This window comes from Cydia splendana, chromosome Z, assembly GCF_910591565.1.
Source record: "Cydia splendana chromosome Z, ilCydSple1.2, whole genome shotgun sequence".
Classification (NCBI taxonomy): Eukaryota; Metazoa; Arthropoda; class Insecta; order Lepidoptera; family Tortricidae; genus Cydia; species Cydia splendana.
The window spans coordinates 11,707,831-11,726,497 of record NC_085987.1 but is presented as its reverse complement, the minus strand read 5'-3'; the positions used below and the strand labels follow the sequence as shown (position 1 = coordinate 11,726,497).

Here is an 18,667-nt window from a genome sequence, read left to right as displayed (position 1 = left end):
GCTTAGTTTAGTAGTAATGTAAGATTGTTCGTCGGGAAAAGGTTCCGACAGCGCATTAATGTAATCCGTGCGATGTGTCCACCACTCGGTGCACGGCCGTCCAGGCCTCGTAGACAACATGCCCATCGCTAACGCTCCGTAGCGAACGAAACGCAACTGTCACTGTCACACTAATGTGGAAGAGTGATAGAGAGACTCAAAGCGATTCGATAGCGAAGCGCAAGCGATTGTCACCTTGGCTAGGCCGCCAGCTGTCATCCATCAACACCGAACACGGCTTAACGCTTCGGCAATAGTCGCGGTCCATATGACGATGGCGACAGCGCGGCTCGGGCACTGGCGACGCACTCGCGTTGGCCTATGTGTGTACAAATGGTAGGTACTGACGTCGTGCGTAGGGTATATGCCATATGGTCTCGTAGCATCATGGGAATCTATTTGGAAAAGCGGTAATAAAAGTACAAATCATCTTGCTCACGTAGCAAAGTAAATGTTGTAAATTTTCAAGTGGGAAATTAAGAAATATCGATTTACTGTAATCGGTATAACACCCTATACTCATTTTTCTTACACCTTAGATTATTGTATTTCTAGAATTGAATATGAATAATATTTAATACAAAATGGTTAAATTAATGCTTGTAATTTTATTATCACAACTCTGGGCTTTTAAAGCTTATAAAGCCTCCTTTCCAAGCCTAATCTAGTAACTAGTATGTATAATTATTAAGAAATTAAGTTTTAAAATTTTGACCCACTGTCACTAAAACTATTACAATTTTGATATATTTCAGCAAAACACATTTTGCTAGTCACACTACCCATAACATGTATCAGTACTTTATAACATTATCTGATAGTACAAATATCTAATTTATAGAAAATGATAAAAATTATATATAATTTTATGCCATGTACGCTTATTTTAAACTAATTATTATGTAAATAGAGGAATTTGTAATCATTGCCGTGTTTTATTGTTCACCTGTTTGCAAGAGCGATTAGATTACGAGAAGTGCCAGCGAATCCAGCGATACAAAGGCTGGAAACAGTGCTCGACCGACGGTCAGCGCTGACCGTCGGTCGGCGTAGCTATATCTATGCAAGTCTATGAATGCGCACACAGCTACGCTGACGGTACGCGCGTGATTTGGTCCGCGCGTACGGTCGGTCGAGCCGTCGGCCCGGCTCGTCGGTCGCGCGTACGTCGGTCGACCGACGAGCTATAAGATTCTATGGATTAGTGATGGGTCAAATCGAAAAAATTTCAAACCGAATAAGTCGACTCCGATTTAAACCCAAATCGGTTTGCAAACCGATTTGGCCAAGTCGATTTAACTTCTATTTTTTAATTATCAGTAGTTCAAACCGCTCCGTAGTCGCTTGGTTTTGAGTTGAAGAAATCGAATTGTAAATTTTACGGTTTGTTCGACCCTTAGAATTCTTAGAATAACACGACAGCAAAAACTTTTGACTTAAAACTTTTGTATTTTTTTTTTACTTTCCGTTGCGCGGTAGATCAAAATGTCATTAATTGCTAAAGATAAAACGGGAAAGCACTATACGAGCAAGCTGGAAAGAGCGTGCGGTCTCGTGCGATTCCGTGAGTCATTGCCGCGAATTCGTTCAGTTAGCAAATCGACGCGGCGCAAAACTGGCAAACCGATCCAAGTAAACCGCCAAATCGATCTCTTTAAGCCTATGCGAAATTGAACCTTACTACTTGAACCATAAGTTTCATTTTACTTTACCTGTAGATACCAAGTTTTGACTTGACTCGACTCAATAATGACGGCAAAGTGCATGCCAACATTTTTCTTCGTGGTTTGAAGTCGATTCGTGTACATTTTATGCCTCAATATGTCCGACGAAAGTGACGCAGCAACAAATCGGAAAGGGTGCGCTTAGAGCGGGTGATCGTATCTTAAGTCGATTTACGGAACACTCAAGTCGATTTAGTCGACTTCAGACCTAAATCGGTTTGAACCGATTTGTGGAGTCGAATCGTAACATCGCTACTATGGATGCGTTCAGTGCTTCGCTGACGGAGCGACCGACCGTACGCGCGTATTTATCAGCGATGTACTGTATTTCATCGTACATTTTCATTGATATAGCTACGTCCAACCGACGTCAGCGCCGACCGTCGGTCGAGCACTGTAAACGCTTGATCACGACCGACGATCAGCGCGTGCGATCGGCGCGTATGGTACGCGCTGACCGTCAGTCGAGCACAGTTTCCAGCCAAAGCAGTCTTATTCGCGCTGCAAGTTCTAAGTTCTAGTCTGGCAAGATCGTAGTCATACGTAATCATACCAATATTGACATACTTGGTATAATCTTTTATCTATAATTGCCGCGAACACAGTGTTATACCAATTCAAATAGATTAACCGATTTTTTTTTAATCTAAAATCTAGGCAACCATGGACCAACTTCTTAAATAAGCTTTCAGGTGATATAATATACGATTAAATAACAAAAAGAAGTTTAAAAAAACAAAATTGTTTACTGTCCGTACCTACGCAATTTAACTAGGCAACCTTTGTAATATATCAATATGAATATTATCTATCTTTTATTTATCATTATAACGTATCTTAGACCAGTTGAATATAGAAGTTACTATCGGTACAGAGAAAAAACATAAATTCGGATACCTCGCCTTAATTACAATGACAATATGGGTTATTCCCACTAGTTACCACCAAGTTGTTACCAGTGGTAACTACTGGGAATGTTTTTCCCACCTTTTACCACAGGTAACTAAAATTCCCAGTAGTTACCACCAACTCGGTTTAGTGGTAATAAGGGAATAAAAATTCCCAGTAGTTACCACCAAAAATTTGTTAGAGTTAAATACTAATAAAAACACTATAAATTGTGTAGTATAAATATATAGAGTAATTTAATAAATAATTATAAGTCGATTAGAGTTTTAGTAAACTCCCTTAAAAGTGACCAAAAATATTGAAACAGTTTAACCGGTACTAGTACAATAACTATGATAAGGATAAATTTAATAATCCATTTAGATGATTTTTCAAGTGATTTTATTAGGTAATTCAAAATAACTCTATTTATACTATTCATACCTACTGTTTTTATTAGTATTTAACACTAACAAAGTTTTGGTGGTAACTACTGGGAATAAAAATTCCCAGTAGTTACCACTAACCCGAGTTGGTGGTAACTACTGGGAATTTTTATTCCCCAGTAGTTACCAGTGGTAAAAGGTGGGAAAAAAATCCCAGTAGTTACCACTGGTAAAAACTTGGTGGTAACTAGTGGGAATAACCGAAATGAAATGAATTTTACCAAACACCTCTCAAAAAGTGTAGGTACTTATAGCTGTACTTTTTGAGAGGTATTTGGTCCGGTTCTGTCACACAGTAATAAGTCGCAGAACCGATTGATATAAATTATGGAGGAAAGATAGTTTGATGCCCAAGGAAGGACATTGGATAGTTTTTATCAATCGTCATCATCATCCCACGTAGACGAAGTCACGGGCAGAAGCTAGTATAGTCTGACAAGACATATAGATTGATTTGAAAGGGATGCCACTACAGTATTGCTACTTTTTAATTTCTACTCTTTTATGTCAGACTATAATTCAAAGTTCGGTAGTGTAGGTAGATATACTACTCAAAGAGAATTAAATCACTACGTGGTATACTGACCCTTCATGGTTTATATAAATAATGTTGTTATAAATCTGTATGACTCGGAATGTACTTGGAACAGTAGGTAATGCGTCAAACTACGTAGTAACGCATTTTCTTAGAAAAGTAATAATTCGTTTCTAAAATTTACGGGAGTGGGCTGATTATAGTTACGATGTACAGTCGACGTCAAAGATACATTTACACTTTTGCACCTTACTCCTTTGTAATAAGGCGAAAAATGTAAATATATATTTGACGTCGACTGTACTACGGGCAATTCTTCGAAAGAGTGTGATAAAATACAAGAATAAATGTCAAATAATTTTATTCTAGCCTACCAATTGTATTATTTCATAACACTATTTAAATTCCAGTAACCACATTATTCACAATACAATATGAAAATATTGTCACAATGTTAAAAAACTGTCATTTTCCGTTTATCTTTTCTGTGGTTTTGTTCCTTAGCTATCAGTTGCTCTTTTTTCTTGAAAACGTTCAGTTCTGCATTCTTTTCAATAATCTGTGAGTTAATTCGCTTGAAACCTTCGGAGCCTGCTGAATGTCTGCACAGGGAGCTGTGTAACTTGCTTATTTCCTTTTCAATCTTCTTCGTGTCTTCAGTTATTTTAAATTGTTCTATACTCAAGTCTTTGCTCGAGGATTGCTTAATGTCGATTGCAGGCGGCGCTGTTTCGCCTTGTTTAGATTGATCACCAAGAGTTTTGTTGATGAAATTAAATACGTTTCTTCTTTCTTTTTCCTGTTCCCGTTCGTAGGCTCTTTTATTGCGTTCCTCTTCTTTTTTTTGCAATCTTTTTAGTCTTTGCTCTACCTGCATTATTAAAAATGACTATTAGCAGACAAATTAAAGGCCCTAGTTGAATCTAGTATATGAGGGGGCAGTTCATATGGCCGATGGAAGGGGAGGGGGAGGGGCATACATTTAGTTAGACATTTTGTTGCCCCCCCTTGGCAACGCACATGTAAGTGCCGGTACAGACGGACTGCAACCCGACTGCAACTTGAATGGGAACTATACGCCGACGTTGCAGTTGGCGTGTAGTCGACATACAGTTCCCATACAAATTGCAGTCGGGTTGCAGTCCGTCTGTATCGGCCCTAAGATGAATGATAAAACGTAAACTGATCTCGTGGTAGGACAAGTCTTTCAGTCGGTCGAAACAAGGGGTTCTATTCTAATACCAAAGAATCGGGCCTTACACTAGAGATTGCCTAAAATATTTGATATGTTACTGATAGTCGGTGCTTTTGTAGTGAAAAGTTACCACTTCGCTGGCCCAATATTACAGGGTTCTATGTTACATTTTCAAGATAGTTGAAATTCGACTCAATGTCACCATGACAATGTTCAAATTTCAGTTGAATAAAAGTGAAACATAGGACCCTGTAATATAGGGCCGGCGACTTATTGATAAGAACTAAGCGTCTATTAACAACAACTTCATGAGTTCACCTTAAGAGGATCCTGAGTGGCGAGTTTCTCGGAGAGCGCCATGCAGTGATCGAGGCTACGGCCGCGCGGCACGGCGCGCGCCTCCACGGGCCGCACGCGGCCCTCGCCCGCCGCGCCCAGCCCCGCGCCCGGCACGTAGCCCATCGCCAGCATCAGCTTCGACCCTATTCCCTGTTGTACAGTCAACGGTAAAAATATGGGTGTACAAATCATCTCAAAAATATGTCCCATAACTCTTATGTCAGTGAATTAAGAACTATGGGACATATTTTTGAGTAAGTTGTCTACACCCATATTTTTACCGTTGACTGTATATTAAGGACAAATGCTTGTTTACACGGTACGAGCTTCTCATACGATTTTTGCCATATACAAGGGCTGATCCGAAAGTTGTTAGCTGCTCCGGCTCTACTCATGCGATTGCAATATGATTTATACCATTGTGAGGGATATTTCAGTATGTAAAGAGGTGACGTCAATTCGTTTTTAGAAAACGCATAGTTTTTATTTTTTTACTTAGACGTGCCGAAGACTAACCATCAGCCAGGATGATCAGTAATTGAGACTCCATTATTTGGTATCATTTTATAAACATTATTGGTTTAAAATCATATTAGATTTTTTAGGTGCTGCTAATTGCGAATCTCGACCGTTTTATTACATATAAATAATTTTGATTGAGTAAACATAATAATGACTTAATAGGTGTCAGTAATTACTCATTTCATCAAAAGTAGTAATTTCAGATACTAATTCAAAAATGTGCTTTATCATATAAAATTATTCACCAATTATATATCGAAAATGGCAGAAGGAACCGAATAATTAGACCCGGGTAAATATAAGTCCGATTTTTAAAGATTTCAATACGAAAATCATTTAATTGAGTAAAAAAATTACGTTTTCTTCTTAGTAATTTATAACTCCATACAAAACAGCATTCAGTAAAAATATATTATATAAAAACTAAACGCATCAGTTTAAAAAAAATCATGGACATAAGTAGCATTGAAATATCCCTCACAAATCATATTGCAATCGCATGAGTAGAGCCGGAGCAACTAACAACTTTCGGATCAGCCCTCGTAGGTATGTTTTTTGTCAAAAAACATCTCATTTTAGACCCAGATTTTGCCGCCGATTGATCTTTTCTTTCGACAAGACTGCTCGGAACAGTATTTAAGACTGAGTCGTCCGTCCAGTGGCGCCCTCATTAGAGGAATTGTGTTTTCTAATAAAACCAATTAATTTCTGTATAAATCAGTATATCAATATTGTTGTACTTATTGCCCAATTTTTGATCAATGTGATATAGTTTTGCATTACTTTAGACTTGATCACCTAAACGGAAAAATGTGGTCACCATTTGCCGTTTAGTTGATAAAGCAAAATAAAACTATTTGACAAATACCAAAAGTTGGGAATCAGTAGGACTACAACATTAATATACTGGATTATTCACAAATGGATTAGTTTATTAGAAAACACATTTCCCCCAAAGAGGGCGCCACTGGACAGTCGACTCAGCCTTAAGACGCATTCTAGCGACCGGGAAAGATAATGCGACATACAGACCTTCCACTGTCAGTTTCGGATTGCGGAACAGGAAGAATAATGTACGAAGTGCTATCGCCATCAGATATATCGGAGCAGCCAAATTGCTCAAAATTATCTGGACATGTACTTTAACGTCTTCATCAGGCTGTGTTCAGATATTTGTGAATACCTTGGCCGCTCCGGATTTATCAGATGGTGACTGTACCTGCTATTCTCAATTTATTTAACAGTATCTTACTTGGAAAGAAGTACAAATGTCGAATTTACTTACTCTAGTATGTCGTTCCCATTCGCCCATGGCAGGAGCGTTGTTTTCTAGGCTCTTTTCAACCAAGAGCGCTCTAGTGCCGTCGTCCGGCCGCGGCGCCTTGCTCTCGGGATACTCAGTGTCGCTCAGGCTTTCGTCAGAGTCCGAGTCTGAATCATCCACTGAAAATGTTACAGAACCCATGGTTAAGGGTTATCCAATCCAACATCCCGTTTTTCGTATTGTCATACTGACAAAATATCATGTAAATGCTTAAATTGCTGGCATGTAGCACCACAGTAAATACAGTAATGATCATAGCAAGTGGGGATCATTGGAGGCCTTATTGTAGCCTAAATTAAATGCGCTAAGTACATACCTACGTGTCCTGAGCCCTTTCTCGTTGAGAAGGCCGGTAAAAAGTTAAAAACTAAACATAGATAGCGCTCTCGACTATGGTACTTTATACGTAGCTCGGATCTTACCAGTCAAAGGGAACATCTCTTCGAAATTGACCAAACACTCGTCGCCACACTTCCTCTTTTCTCCAGTTTTGACACCACTCTCGAGTTTCACCATACATGTCCTCTTCTCTTCGTCGAAGCTTTTCACAACAGCTCTGTGCCATAAGTGGTATTTCTCACTCGACTTCTTTGTTAAACTCGTGTCCTGTACATGTATACACGTTATAAATATGTAGGGTTCACGATGGTTTGACGGTTTGTTCCAACACCAAGTTATATAATATGAGGATGGAAGTAGGTATACAAACCTCACCATCCGGTGGCTTTAACTTTAAAAGGACCCTGCTGCCAACTTTTATGGCATCAAAATCTGGTTCAATTGCCTCTTTCAAATTGGATAAGTGTACAACGGACCCATGAGAATATCTGGAAATTAAAATATGATTAGCAAAGGGTATTAACCAGAAAGTATCTGTTTTTTTCTTCTACACTGACTCACCTACATTGTTCATCATCGAATCGGCATTCGCCGTCTAGATAGAACGGGCACGGCAGCATCTCAGCGTGAGTGGGATGTGTGAACAACACGCGTACCTGGCGAATAATTAAGACAGTTTTATAAGGGGAGCAGCGCACACAGTTTTACAAAACTACGATTTTTAAATACACAGTGTAACAGATTCAGTTCCCTGCTTAACTCGGAGAAAGCATTAATACTAGTGCGTATAAATAAACCTGAAGATCATTGAACTGGTCCTCGTCTTGCCTTGGCACCACTGAGCTGACCATTGCATTGTGAAGGCTTGGTTGTCCTCCCCATTTGTGTGTATGGTACACTGCACACTTCATCCCAAGTAAAGTTGCTAGTTCATCCTGTATACAATTGAGAAATGGTCTGATTGCAGCATGTTGTAATTTGATAACTGTACTTATATTTTTCTTTAAAAGCATGTTTAGGCCTCATTTAGACGATGCGAGAACTCGCATGCGAGTTTCATTACATTGCGGGCTTTGATCGGTCGGTTGAATCGGACGTAACCAACAGTCCGCAATGTAACTAAAATAGCATGCGAGTTCTCGCGCCGTCGAAATCAGCCCTTAACCTTTTGAACGACAAGCGGCGCATCCATTTGCCGTGCCACTGACGCCACGGGTGTATAATTTAGTTTTGTGAATATATAATGCCAACCTAAAAGTGGGGTGTTTTTCAGTAGATTTTCATCAAAAAACGATCGACGTCAAATGCCGTCTTTGGCGTCGTTGTCACGATTTTGCGTTGACGTCAATTGCCGTCTGTGGCGTTCAAAAGGTTAAATGGGGTTGGCAACTGTCAAAGGTTTGCATAGATGCCGCCATCATAGCTTGCCCCTTCCTTTCTTGAGTTCTATGAGATTTGGCTTAAAGAGCTTGTATAAACTTTCATGATTAAACAAGAATTTGACATAATTGTAGGGATTGAGAGGGCAAGCTATGCTGGCGCCATCTGCTAAATGCTTCTACTGGCCAGCCTATTAGCTAACAATGAGTAATACTTATTTAGCAAGGTAATGTAATAAGCCCTAGGATACTAAAGCCTACCTACCTCAATGTCACTTTCGCCATCACTGTCTTTTGATGTCACAGCATCCTTAGAGCTCCCAGGTTTTTCTTGTGATGTTTCTTCTTCATAAGCACCACTTTCTGCCATTTCTTTCTGTAAACAATTTTAGTACACATTTATAAGAACTTAGAAATCCTTATGCCATTGTTGATTTGTATTGTAGACAAGCAGCAGGAACATCTAAGAAGGACTAATACTTATTTCTAATAGCATAGGGAGCCTGAAAAGTAAAGAGTTGAAAATAACTTCAGTTTCTACTTAATTATATGAGTCTCGCGAACTCAAGCCAACACTGATTGTGTGTTGATGAATATAAAATTATGATTCCCAATTTAGGCCAGAAATACAAACTAACTAATGGTTACAAAGTAATTGAAAAGGAAAGTGGCTCAGCTTATGTCAAACTCAATAAACTTTGTAATACTCAATTTTTTAAGTAAGAAAAGTAAATTTGCAAGTGCTTAAACATGTCAGCCACAAAGATTTAACCTTAACCTTACCCACCGTACAAAATATTTGCAAATAGCTGGTTTGTTAGTGCACACCGTTGTATGAGGACCTTGCACTTTGTGACTATGCGCTGAAACTTGGCACAGTTGATTCTTAGCTGGTTCTTAGCCGTAGAGAGCCATCTCTCATTTAGTGTAGTTTATTATACAAATCTGTTGATAAATGGGAGAGTGATCTCATATTAAGGTGGGAAAGTTACTTATAATTTGTTCTACACTCGTTTTTTTTTTAGATTTTCGTTAATAACTCGTAAACGGTAGCTCACAGCAAAAAAATAACTTTTACGTAAATAATCTATTTCAGATTTCTTATAAAATAAGTGCTACTTTTTTTCGCTAGGATCAATATTAAAAAATCGGGCAAGTGCGAGTCGGACTCGCGCACAAAGGGTTCCGTACCATATAAAAAAAAAAAACAAAAAAAAAAGCAAAAAAAAAACGGTCACCCATCCAAGTACTGACCACTCCCGACGTTGCTTAACTTTGGTCAAAAATCACGTTTGTTGTATGGGAGCCCCATTTAAATCTTTATTTTATTCTGTTTTTAGTATTTGTTGTTATAGCGGCAACAGAAATACATCATCTGTGAAAATTTCAACTGTCTAGCTATCACGGTTCGTGAGATACAGCCTGGTGACAGACGGACGGACGGACGGACGGACGGACGGACGGACGGACGGACGGACAGCGAAGTCTTAGTAATAGGGTCCCGTTTTACCCTTTGGGTACGGAACCCTAAAAAGATATTGAAGGGGAAAATAAATTCTAAGGTCCCTTTATTTAGTCATTCGTAAATAACTCGTAAACGCATAGCAAAAAATGTTTTATTACATGAATAATTTACATAAAAAATCCTACAAAAAAGGTTATTCAAACTTTTTCACTAGGATCAGGTTTCAGCGCATAGTCACAAAATGCAAGGTGTCGTGCACTAACAAACCAGCTAAAAGGAAGTTTATACTGTTGTATTTTACATTGTGTTAGATTTCATTTGTTCGAAAATTGAATGAAACAAAAGAAATGCTATTTTGTTTTAACACGTTGATTGCCAAGCCAAAAATGGCGAACATACCGAGATGGCCAACGAATGTCAAATAGGTAAATCCCTTCTCTAATAGTGGCCAAAACTGATGCCATAAGCCAATACGCTACGGCCACCATTTTGCGGCGCGAACAAAATTGTAAGGCTTTATCACGCGACATCGCGTCATCGGCCACAGGGTAATAGACTGCATCACGCGACGTCGCGTGATGTGGCAATCAACGTGTTAATGAAGGATAAAAATCCAGTGAAACAGAGTGTACATTGTAGTGTATCATCATGCTCCGCGATTGTTGCGCCATTTAGGGTCCTAGCTAAATTGGTTGTTCAATACTTACGCTATAGAATTTACAATTTAGCAAGAACCTGAAATGGCATAGCGATCATGTGTGGTGACTAAGTGTGCTGGTGACGAGGAGAAGTGACATCCTGATTCCACATTTTTACCTTTTGTTCCTAGAGGTAATCTTACCATGAATAGGGAATATTCATCATCCAGATCAGTTTTTTCATTCTGCTGTTCAGGCTGTGTTGAGATACTTGAATTGTTTGTTTCCTTGGCAATGATGGCATCTAAGCTTTCCTGGGTGAGCTGTATTAGTTGATGCAAGTCAGACTGCAGAGCCACAAGTGATTCTTTCTCACTTTCTGTTGCTTCTAATAAAGCTGTATTGACCATACTTAACTGCAACAAACATTACATTTTCATTGTATTTAAAATAATATTAATTATTAACCTTTTGAACGCCAAACGGCGCATCCATTTGCTGTGCCACTGACGCCATGGGGGTAAAATTTAGTTTTGTGAATAAATAATGCCAACCTAAAAGTGGGGTGTTCTTCAGTAGATTTTCATCAAAAAACGATCGACGTCAAATGCCGTCTTTGTCACGATTATGCGTTGACGTCAATTGCCGTCTGTGGCGTTCAAAAGGTTAAGAAATAAGTCACATCATACAATTAAAGAGAGGAACATCTTTAGAAAGATCCTAGGCCCTACAAGACGTGAGGATGGCTCTTGGAGAGTGAGGAGGAACTTGGAGGAGGAAGAACTGGTGGGCGAGCCCAACATCATCGGCGAGAGCCAGGCTGCTAGACTTCTGGCTCGGCCATGTGGAGAGGATGGGAGAGGATCGTGCTGCCAAAAGAGCTTATCTGGGGCGACCAACTGGGAGACGTACGGTCGCAAGGCCTAGGTACCGATGGATCGACGAGGTCCAGAAAGACCTGTGTGGCATACAAGCGGCTGAATGGCGGCCGATCGCACAGGATAGGAACGAATGGTGAAATATAGTGTCAGAGGCCAAGATCCACTTCGGGTTGCTGAGCCAGCGGAGTAAGTAAGTAAGTATACGAGGGCTTATCCGAAAGTTGTTAGCTGCTCCGTCTCTACTCATGCGATTGCAATATGATTTATACCATTGTGAGGGATATTTCACGTCAATTCGTTTTTAGAAAACGCATAGTTTTTAGTCAATATTTTTTTTCTGCGACATGCCGAAGCCTAACCATCAGCCAGGATGATTAGTAATTGAGACTCCATTATGTGGTATAATTTTATAAACATTTTTAGTTTAAAAACATATAATTTTTTTAGGTGCTGCTAATTGCGAATCTCGATTAGAGATGCCATGAATATTCGACAACTATTCAGTATTCGGCCTATTCGGTCACTTTGCCGAATATTCGATATTCGACTGAATGTTGTCTACTATTCGGCCGAATACCGAATATCTATTGCACCTACCTAAAAAGAAAAATTACACAAAAAAAAACCAAAAACTAGGTATATTTAAAATGTATTCTTGGAAAGTAGCTAAATACGAAGGCACGTTTTTGAGCATTTCTTGATTACATAATAGTTTATTTTTATTTCAACATAAATATATAAATCTTAGCAAACGTTGCGCTTTGTTGGCGAACAGTTTTCATAATAATTGTGACTCAATTCACTACTTGGAGCAACTCTAATCTAGATCGTCTTTTTACGTATAAATCATTTGAGTAAACCTAATTATGACTTAATAGGTGTCAATCTTCGAGCAACACCGGCTTCCGACACATCGGAAGGGAGGGGCCCAAGCGATATCTCACCGTACAAATCTTTCTGCCATTTTTCGCGGGGGGAAAGGTGCACACAGTTGCACTTCTCACACACTTACATACAAAATCCAATCTGTAATGACGACACAAATACATAGAAAATGACACACGTCAAAGACAAATCTTGCAAACCTCGATCTCTTTTTGTGTACGGACGAGTGACAAGTGTCACAACACGCACACTAACACATTTTCGTTGAAGTATGTTATTGTATTCTGAGAGATGAGAAGTCGGATTTGTCGCTCGACCGATCCGCAATTTGTACTGAGCGAGCAAAATCGATAAATCCAACAATTACATGAGACTAAAATATAATAATTGTCTTTGAATGTAATTAAACGTATGATATGTAAAAAAAAATATTACATGTGAAATATAACACTTTCATTTTGTAAATTTGATGTCCCCCGACCTCTTTTTATAACAAAAAACCGAGCAAACAGGCATTTTTGTGCAGCAGTGTTCACGCGCGCGTCTGGACTCGGTCTAGTGAAAAATCCAAGTGCAACTAGTTTTATTACCCGCGCTAGATTAGATTGACGCGCGAATCTTGTACCTCGGCAGAGGGGAAATAGTGCGAATGCCGCCTCCCTTCCGTGTTGCTCGAAGGTGTCAATAGTGAGTAATTTCATCAAATTCATCATTTATCCATTATACATCGAAAATAGCAGAAGGAACCGAATAATTATACCCGGGTAAATATAAGTTGATTCTTAAAGATTTCAATGAGAAATCTAATTGTAAAAAAAAAACGTATTTTTCTTAGTAATTTATAACTCCATACAAAACAGCTTTCAGTAAAAAATATATTATATAAAAAATAAACATATAAGTAAAAAAAAATAATGGCCATAATTAGCATTAAAATATCCCTCACAATCGTATAAATCACATTACAATCGCATGAGTAGAGCCGGAGCAGCTAACAACTTTCGGATCAGCCGTCGTACAATTAATGCTCACTTACAGTGAGCTTAAAAACTTATTATCAACTTATTGAGACATCTATTTACTATTTCATTAAGAGCTATATTTACGAATCAGTTAAGGATTTCTGAAACGTTCAATAAAATGTTTTATAATACTTACTTGCTCATTGTATTGAGTTAGAGAACTTTTTAATTCCTCCATAGTTGTATGTGGTATGATCAATTTCCAACAATACTTTAATTATTCAAATTATTTTACGACACAAACCAATAATGAATATCTAAAATATGATAATCAGGAGAAAGAAAATAGAGAAAACAAAAGTAAAAGAAGGAATAATAGGATAAGTAGTAAAATGTTCTTTGAACTGGCGGCTAGGGCCTATACCAGCAAAGATGTCGAAATGGCAACAAAACACTCGCGATTTTGAGATTTACACTATATTCAATACAATAAGATAACACTTAAGAAAATAAAATCAAATTATATTTGTACTCAATGTTTGCAATGGTCGGTATTACCATAAAAGAGAATATAATCACCACGTTTTAAGAGACGGGACTTCCATACTAGCGATTTGATTAGTCTGTGTGTATGTTTGGTGTTCCAATCATTACCAACATGTATGACAAAGAACTGTCAAAGAACAATAGTACCAACATAACAGACTTAAATAGTGTAGTATGCCACACGCTTGCGTATTTTATCGATATCGATAAATTGGGGAGGGTTGAAACATGGGCCCCTGTCAACAAATTTCGGACTAGAAATCAGGTTAGAATCGAGTCCACAGTTAAGTCGTATGTTATATATAGTGTGGACTTTTAGTGGACTAATACATGGTTGGACTTAAATGTGAACACGATTTTTAATTGTTAAAATAAAAATATGTAAAATGATTTTTTTTTTAATAATTTAATATAATTAATTTAAAATACATCCCGACGGTCCGACGGTCCACAGGTAACAGAGGAAAATGTATGTTCACCTGATTAAATGATTTTTTTTCTATATATAATATTCTTGAATAATAAAATTAAGTCTTCCTTTACAACTTATTTGCGCCACTGCCTGCATCTGAAAACATTTAATAATTAAAACAGAGACACATACTTTCTCTATATTTTAGGTTAAAATCTTAAATAATAGAGAATATCACGCAAAACTCTGCGAAGGTAGCGCCACTACCACTATCTGTCACAATCTGGGGGTCTACCGCGAAACAAGAAAACCGAAATTTCGTTATCCTCTCTATCACTCTTGCATATTCGAGCGATAAAAAGGCAGATAACTAAATTTCGATTTTTCCGTTTACCAGTACTTAAGACCTTGTTAACAAACCGCCTTGATGCATCAATGTCATAATAATTTATTGTCTGTGAAAACTTGTCAAAAAACAGTTTAAAAATTAGGCTGCAGTCGATATTGATACTTCGTATCGATACTTGTAGTACATCATTAGTTCACAATGAAAGTGGATATGAAATATCTAATTTTCGATGTGTTTATAGCCTGCTACACCAAAATAAGGCTAAAAGTATCTAAAGCAATACTTACCGGTCTTCATCTAATGGAAATTTCGCCATAAACTTCCCTTTTTGCGATTTTCGCGAGCGTATCAATTGCCACATATTTCGCACTGAAACAACTTAGTTTTCGGTGGCATTTAAACAAAATCTATTGATATTTAATTACACAAACGGGTCTACCGCGATATTATTTCATTGTTTTTACCTTTAATTCCGACGTTTCAGCTGAGTTGCACCAGCTGTGGTCACGAAAAGTGGTGAGTCTTTCCGTGACCACAGCTGGTGCAACTCAGCTGAAACGTCGGAATTAAAGGTAAAAACAATGAAATTATATCGCGGTAGACCCGTTTGCGTAATTAAATATGTGTACAAAACGCGAGAGTTTAAAGTGTTATAAAATCTATTGACTCACTGTATGTTCTTATCACGTTTGACTGTTTTGGAAAATAACGAAGGCTTTTAAAAAAGAAATTGTAAGAAATACGTAAGTAAAACCTACGAACCGCCATGACAAGCAACAATGTGGCTGACATTTGACTTGACAGATAAATAGTACTGGCGTTTTATTTTGTTTTTTTGGCTATGGCTAAGTCACTGAAGTCCATACAAAACCTTTTTTTGTTCCTAGTTGCGTCAGCCTGAATACCATTGTCAAACAAATTTGGCACTTTGACATAATGTCCACAGCATAGAGTACCTATTAAAGGTGCGTTCAAGTAACGGGAATGCATAAATTACAATATTGTATATGCATCAATATGCATTGTGTGAACTACGGCTTAAGTCTAAAGGCCGTAACACCCTATCGCACCGCACCGCGACCTTGGTTCGTCGCACCCATAATAGTGATAACAGACTATCGCACCGCACCAAGGTCATTGTGCGACGCACCCATAAGTAAGAGCGAGAAAGCGATATCTCTTTCTCGCTCTTACTTATCGGTGCGTCTCACAATGACCTTGGTGCGGTGCGATAGTGTGTTACGGCCTTAAGTGAGAGCGAGAAACAGATATCTCTTTCTTTCGGTGCGATAGTGTGTTACGGCCTTAAGGGCCATAGCATACTACCGCACCGCACCGCGACATTGCTTTGGCCTTGCGGTGCGTCAGTGTTTAGCCCCCATTCCCACGGGCGCTTTTACAACGCGCGTTAAAAAAGCGTTTGAATGACACAAATGGATACATGTGTATTTATTCACACGACAGCGGTGGCGCTTTTTATCAACCGTTGTTGGATTTTCGACTTTAAGATTTGGTCGTTAAATCGAATTTAGAGTGCGGACAGATTCAAGCGCTTTTTTAACGCGCGTTGATAGTGCTTTTTAACGTGCGAATGGGGGCTTAAGGCCCCTGTACACAATGGGCCAACGTGGGCCATTCTGGGGGACGCATTTATGCGTTAGTTACAGGGATCAAGTGATATCTCATTCTACCGCATGGCTGCGTCCCTTGGACTGGCCGGCCGTGGCCCATTATGTACAGGGGCCTTTAGGCTTTAAAAGGACTATTGTTGTTGTAGGTAGTTCCGTAAAATATATATCTACCCGTTATTATTTGAATAAAGCAGTTGTCATCTGAGCTCGGTGTTTGATTTACTACATGGTGGCAGCGGTGAAGAAATAAATAGTTTTTGTACAGTTATTAGTGGTTATTAGTGAAAATATTAGAAGTTATTGTGTTTGGACTAAAGTGTGATTAAAATGGAACACGCGAGACCGCCTCCCGAGCTCAATACCGACGGGAGCCCCGTCAGCCGGGCTGACGCGTGGCAATGTTGGAAGATACAATTCAATTTATTTCTTAAGGCATCCGGAGTAGTTAAAGAAGACTCCGCGACTCAGGCCAGTTTACTTATCAACTTAATTGGACCCGAGGGGTTCAATGCATATCAAACATTCAAGTTTGACAAAGAGAGTGATCGTGATGACATGAAAATTCTTCTAGAAAAGTTCGATGGATATTTTGGTTTGAAACCGAACGTAACTTTAGCAAGATACAAGTTTTTTACTCGCAGCCAAGAAGATGGAGAAACCATAAGCCAATACGTAACGGCACTTAGGTTATTAACAAAAAACTGTGCATTTTCCTCATTAGAACAAGATTTGATTCGCGACCGTATCATCTGCGGCATAAGGAGCACTATTGTGAGAGACCGACTGCTTCGTACGGATGATTTAACACTCGATAAGGCGATAAAAATTTGCCTAGCGGATGAGGTATCGAGTGACGGTTCCCGGAGTCTAGACGCGCTCAAAATAAGCGCGGGTCCCTCGCAAGTGAACGCCGTGCAGCTTCGTGGCGGCAGGGCCGGCCGCGGGGCCCGTGGCGGCGGGCGCTGGAGGCCGAGTCTCGGCGCCTGGGGCGCCCGGCCCGGGGGCAGCGACGCGGCGCCGCCGGCCCACCAGCGCGGCGGCGACCCGGCGCGCGCTCCGTGTCCGGGGTGCGGCCAGGCCTGTGACCCCGGCAAGTGTCCGGCTAATGGAGTGCAGTGTTTCATGTGTCAGGGCTATGGGCATTTTGCGCGAATGTGTGTGAGTAAATCTATAAATAAAAAGGTGTATGACATTGCGGTTTGTGACGATGACTCGGGTAATGAGTGCGAGTCGTTTTTTGTGCCGGTGATTGCTAATGTTTCGTCGGTGAGTTCGTCGTCGAAGGACTGGTATGAGACACTAAGAAGTGAGTATGGCGAAGAAAATTTTAAACTTGACAGTGGTGCCGACGTAAATATATTATCTTATCAATGGTATTTACAACTAGGTTGTGACCCAAAAAATATTGTATATGAACCGAGCACGAGATTGTTTTCTTATTCCCGCAATGTTATTCCTATTAAAGGTGTTTCTATTATGAATTGGTGTCATAAAAACCGAGTGTATAAATTAAAATTTGCAATAGCTGATGACGAGCAGGCTGAAAGCGTACTGGGGCGTGACAGTTGTACCGAGTTAGGGTTAGTTAAACGGGTCCATTCTGTAGACTTGTCTGAATATAGTAATTTATTTGAAGGGCTTGGATGTCTTCCAGGGCTGTACCACATAGTGGTGGATGAGACTGTTCAACCGGTTATTAGTGCGACACGGAAAGTACCGATAGGTTTACATGATAAATTGCGACAAGAGCTGGATAGAATGGTACAGTTAGGAGTTATACGTAAGGTGAATCATCCTACGCGATGGGTAAATGCGTTAGTTATCGTGGCTAAGAAAAATGGGTCACTTCGTATTTGCCTTGATCCCCGTCCGCTCAACTGTGCCGTGCAGCGCGCTCACTTCCAATTGCCGACTATTAACGAAATAGCTGCTAAACTTCACGGGGCCCGGTACTTTTCAGTTTTGGATGCTAGTTCGGGGTTTTGGGCAATACAATTGGATGAAGAGAGTGCGGACTTATGCACGTTTGGCACGCCATTTGGCAGATTCCAATATCTTCGCTTGCCATATGGAATAAATTGTGCTTCGGAAGTATTTCATGCTAAGATTAAACAGCTGTTAGAAAATTTAGATGGGGTTGACTCGTTTATTGACGATATTATTTGTTG

At 39.4% G+C, this 18,667-nt stretch overlaps 1 protein-coding gene across 1 annotated transcript; it reads right to left on the bottom strand.

Annotated features, from left to right (window-relative positions):
* Positions 1–3,995: 3,995 nt before the first annotated feature.
* LOC134804514 (zinc finger CCCH-type with G patch domain-containing protein) lies at positions 3,996–14,087 on the bottom strand. Its single transcript, XM_063777597.1, has 10 exons — positions 13,758–14,087; positions 11,037–11,249; positions 8,996–9,106; positions 8,149–8,286; positions 7,913–8,007; positions 7,722–7,839; positions 7,435–7,618; positions 6,974–7,131; positions 5,146–5,316; positions 3,996–4,503 (listed from the first exon to the last, which is right to left on the bottom strand). The coding sequence occupies exons 1-10, from the start codon at positions 13,797–13,799 to the stop codon at positions 4,087–4,089; spliced, it is 1,647 nt and encodes a 548-aa protein (XP_063633667.1). The 5' UTR covers positions 13,800–14,087; the 3' UTR covers positions 3,996–4,086.
* Between the last annotated feature and the right edge of the window lie 4,580 nt (positions 14,088–18,667).

Coding starts and splice junctions, on each gene's coding strand:
- LOC134804514 (XM_063777597.1), bottom strand. CDS start 13,799: ATGGAGGAATTAAAAAGTTCTCTAACTCAATACAATGAGCAA. Junction 7,132..7,434: donor AGAGATGTTCCCTTTGACTG/GTAAGATCCGAG, acceptor TAACATTTTCAG/TGGATGATTCAGACTCGGAC. Junction 5,317..6,973: donor AATGGGAACGACATACTAGA/GTAAGTAAATTC, acceptor ACTGTACAACAG/GGAATAGGGTCGAAGCTGAT.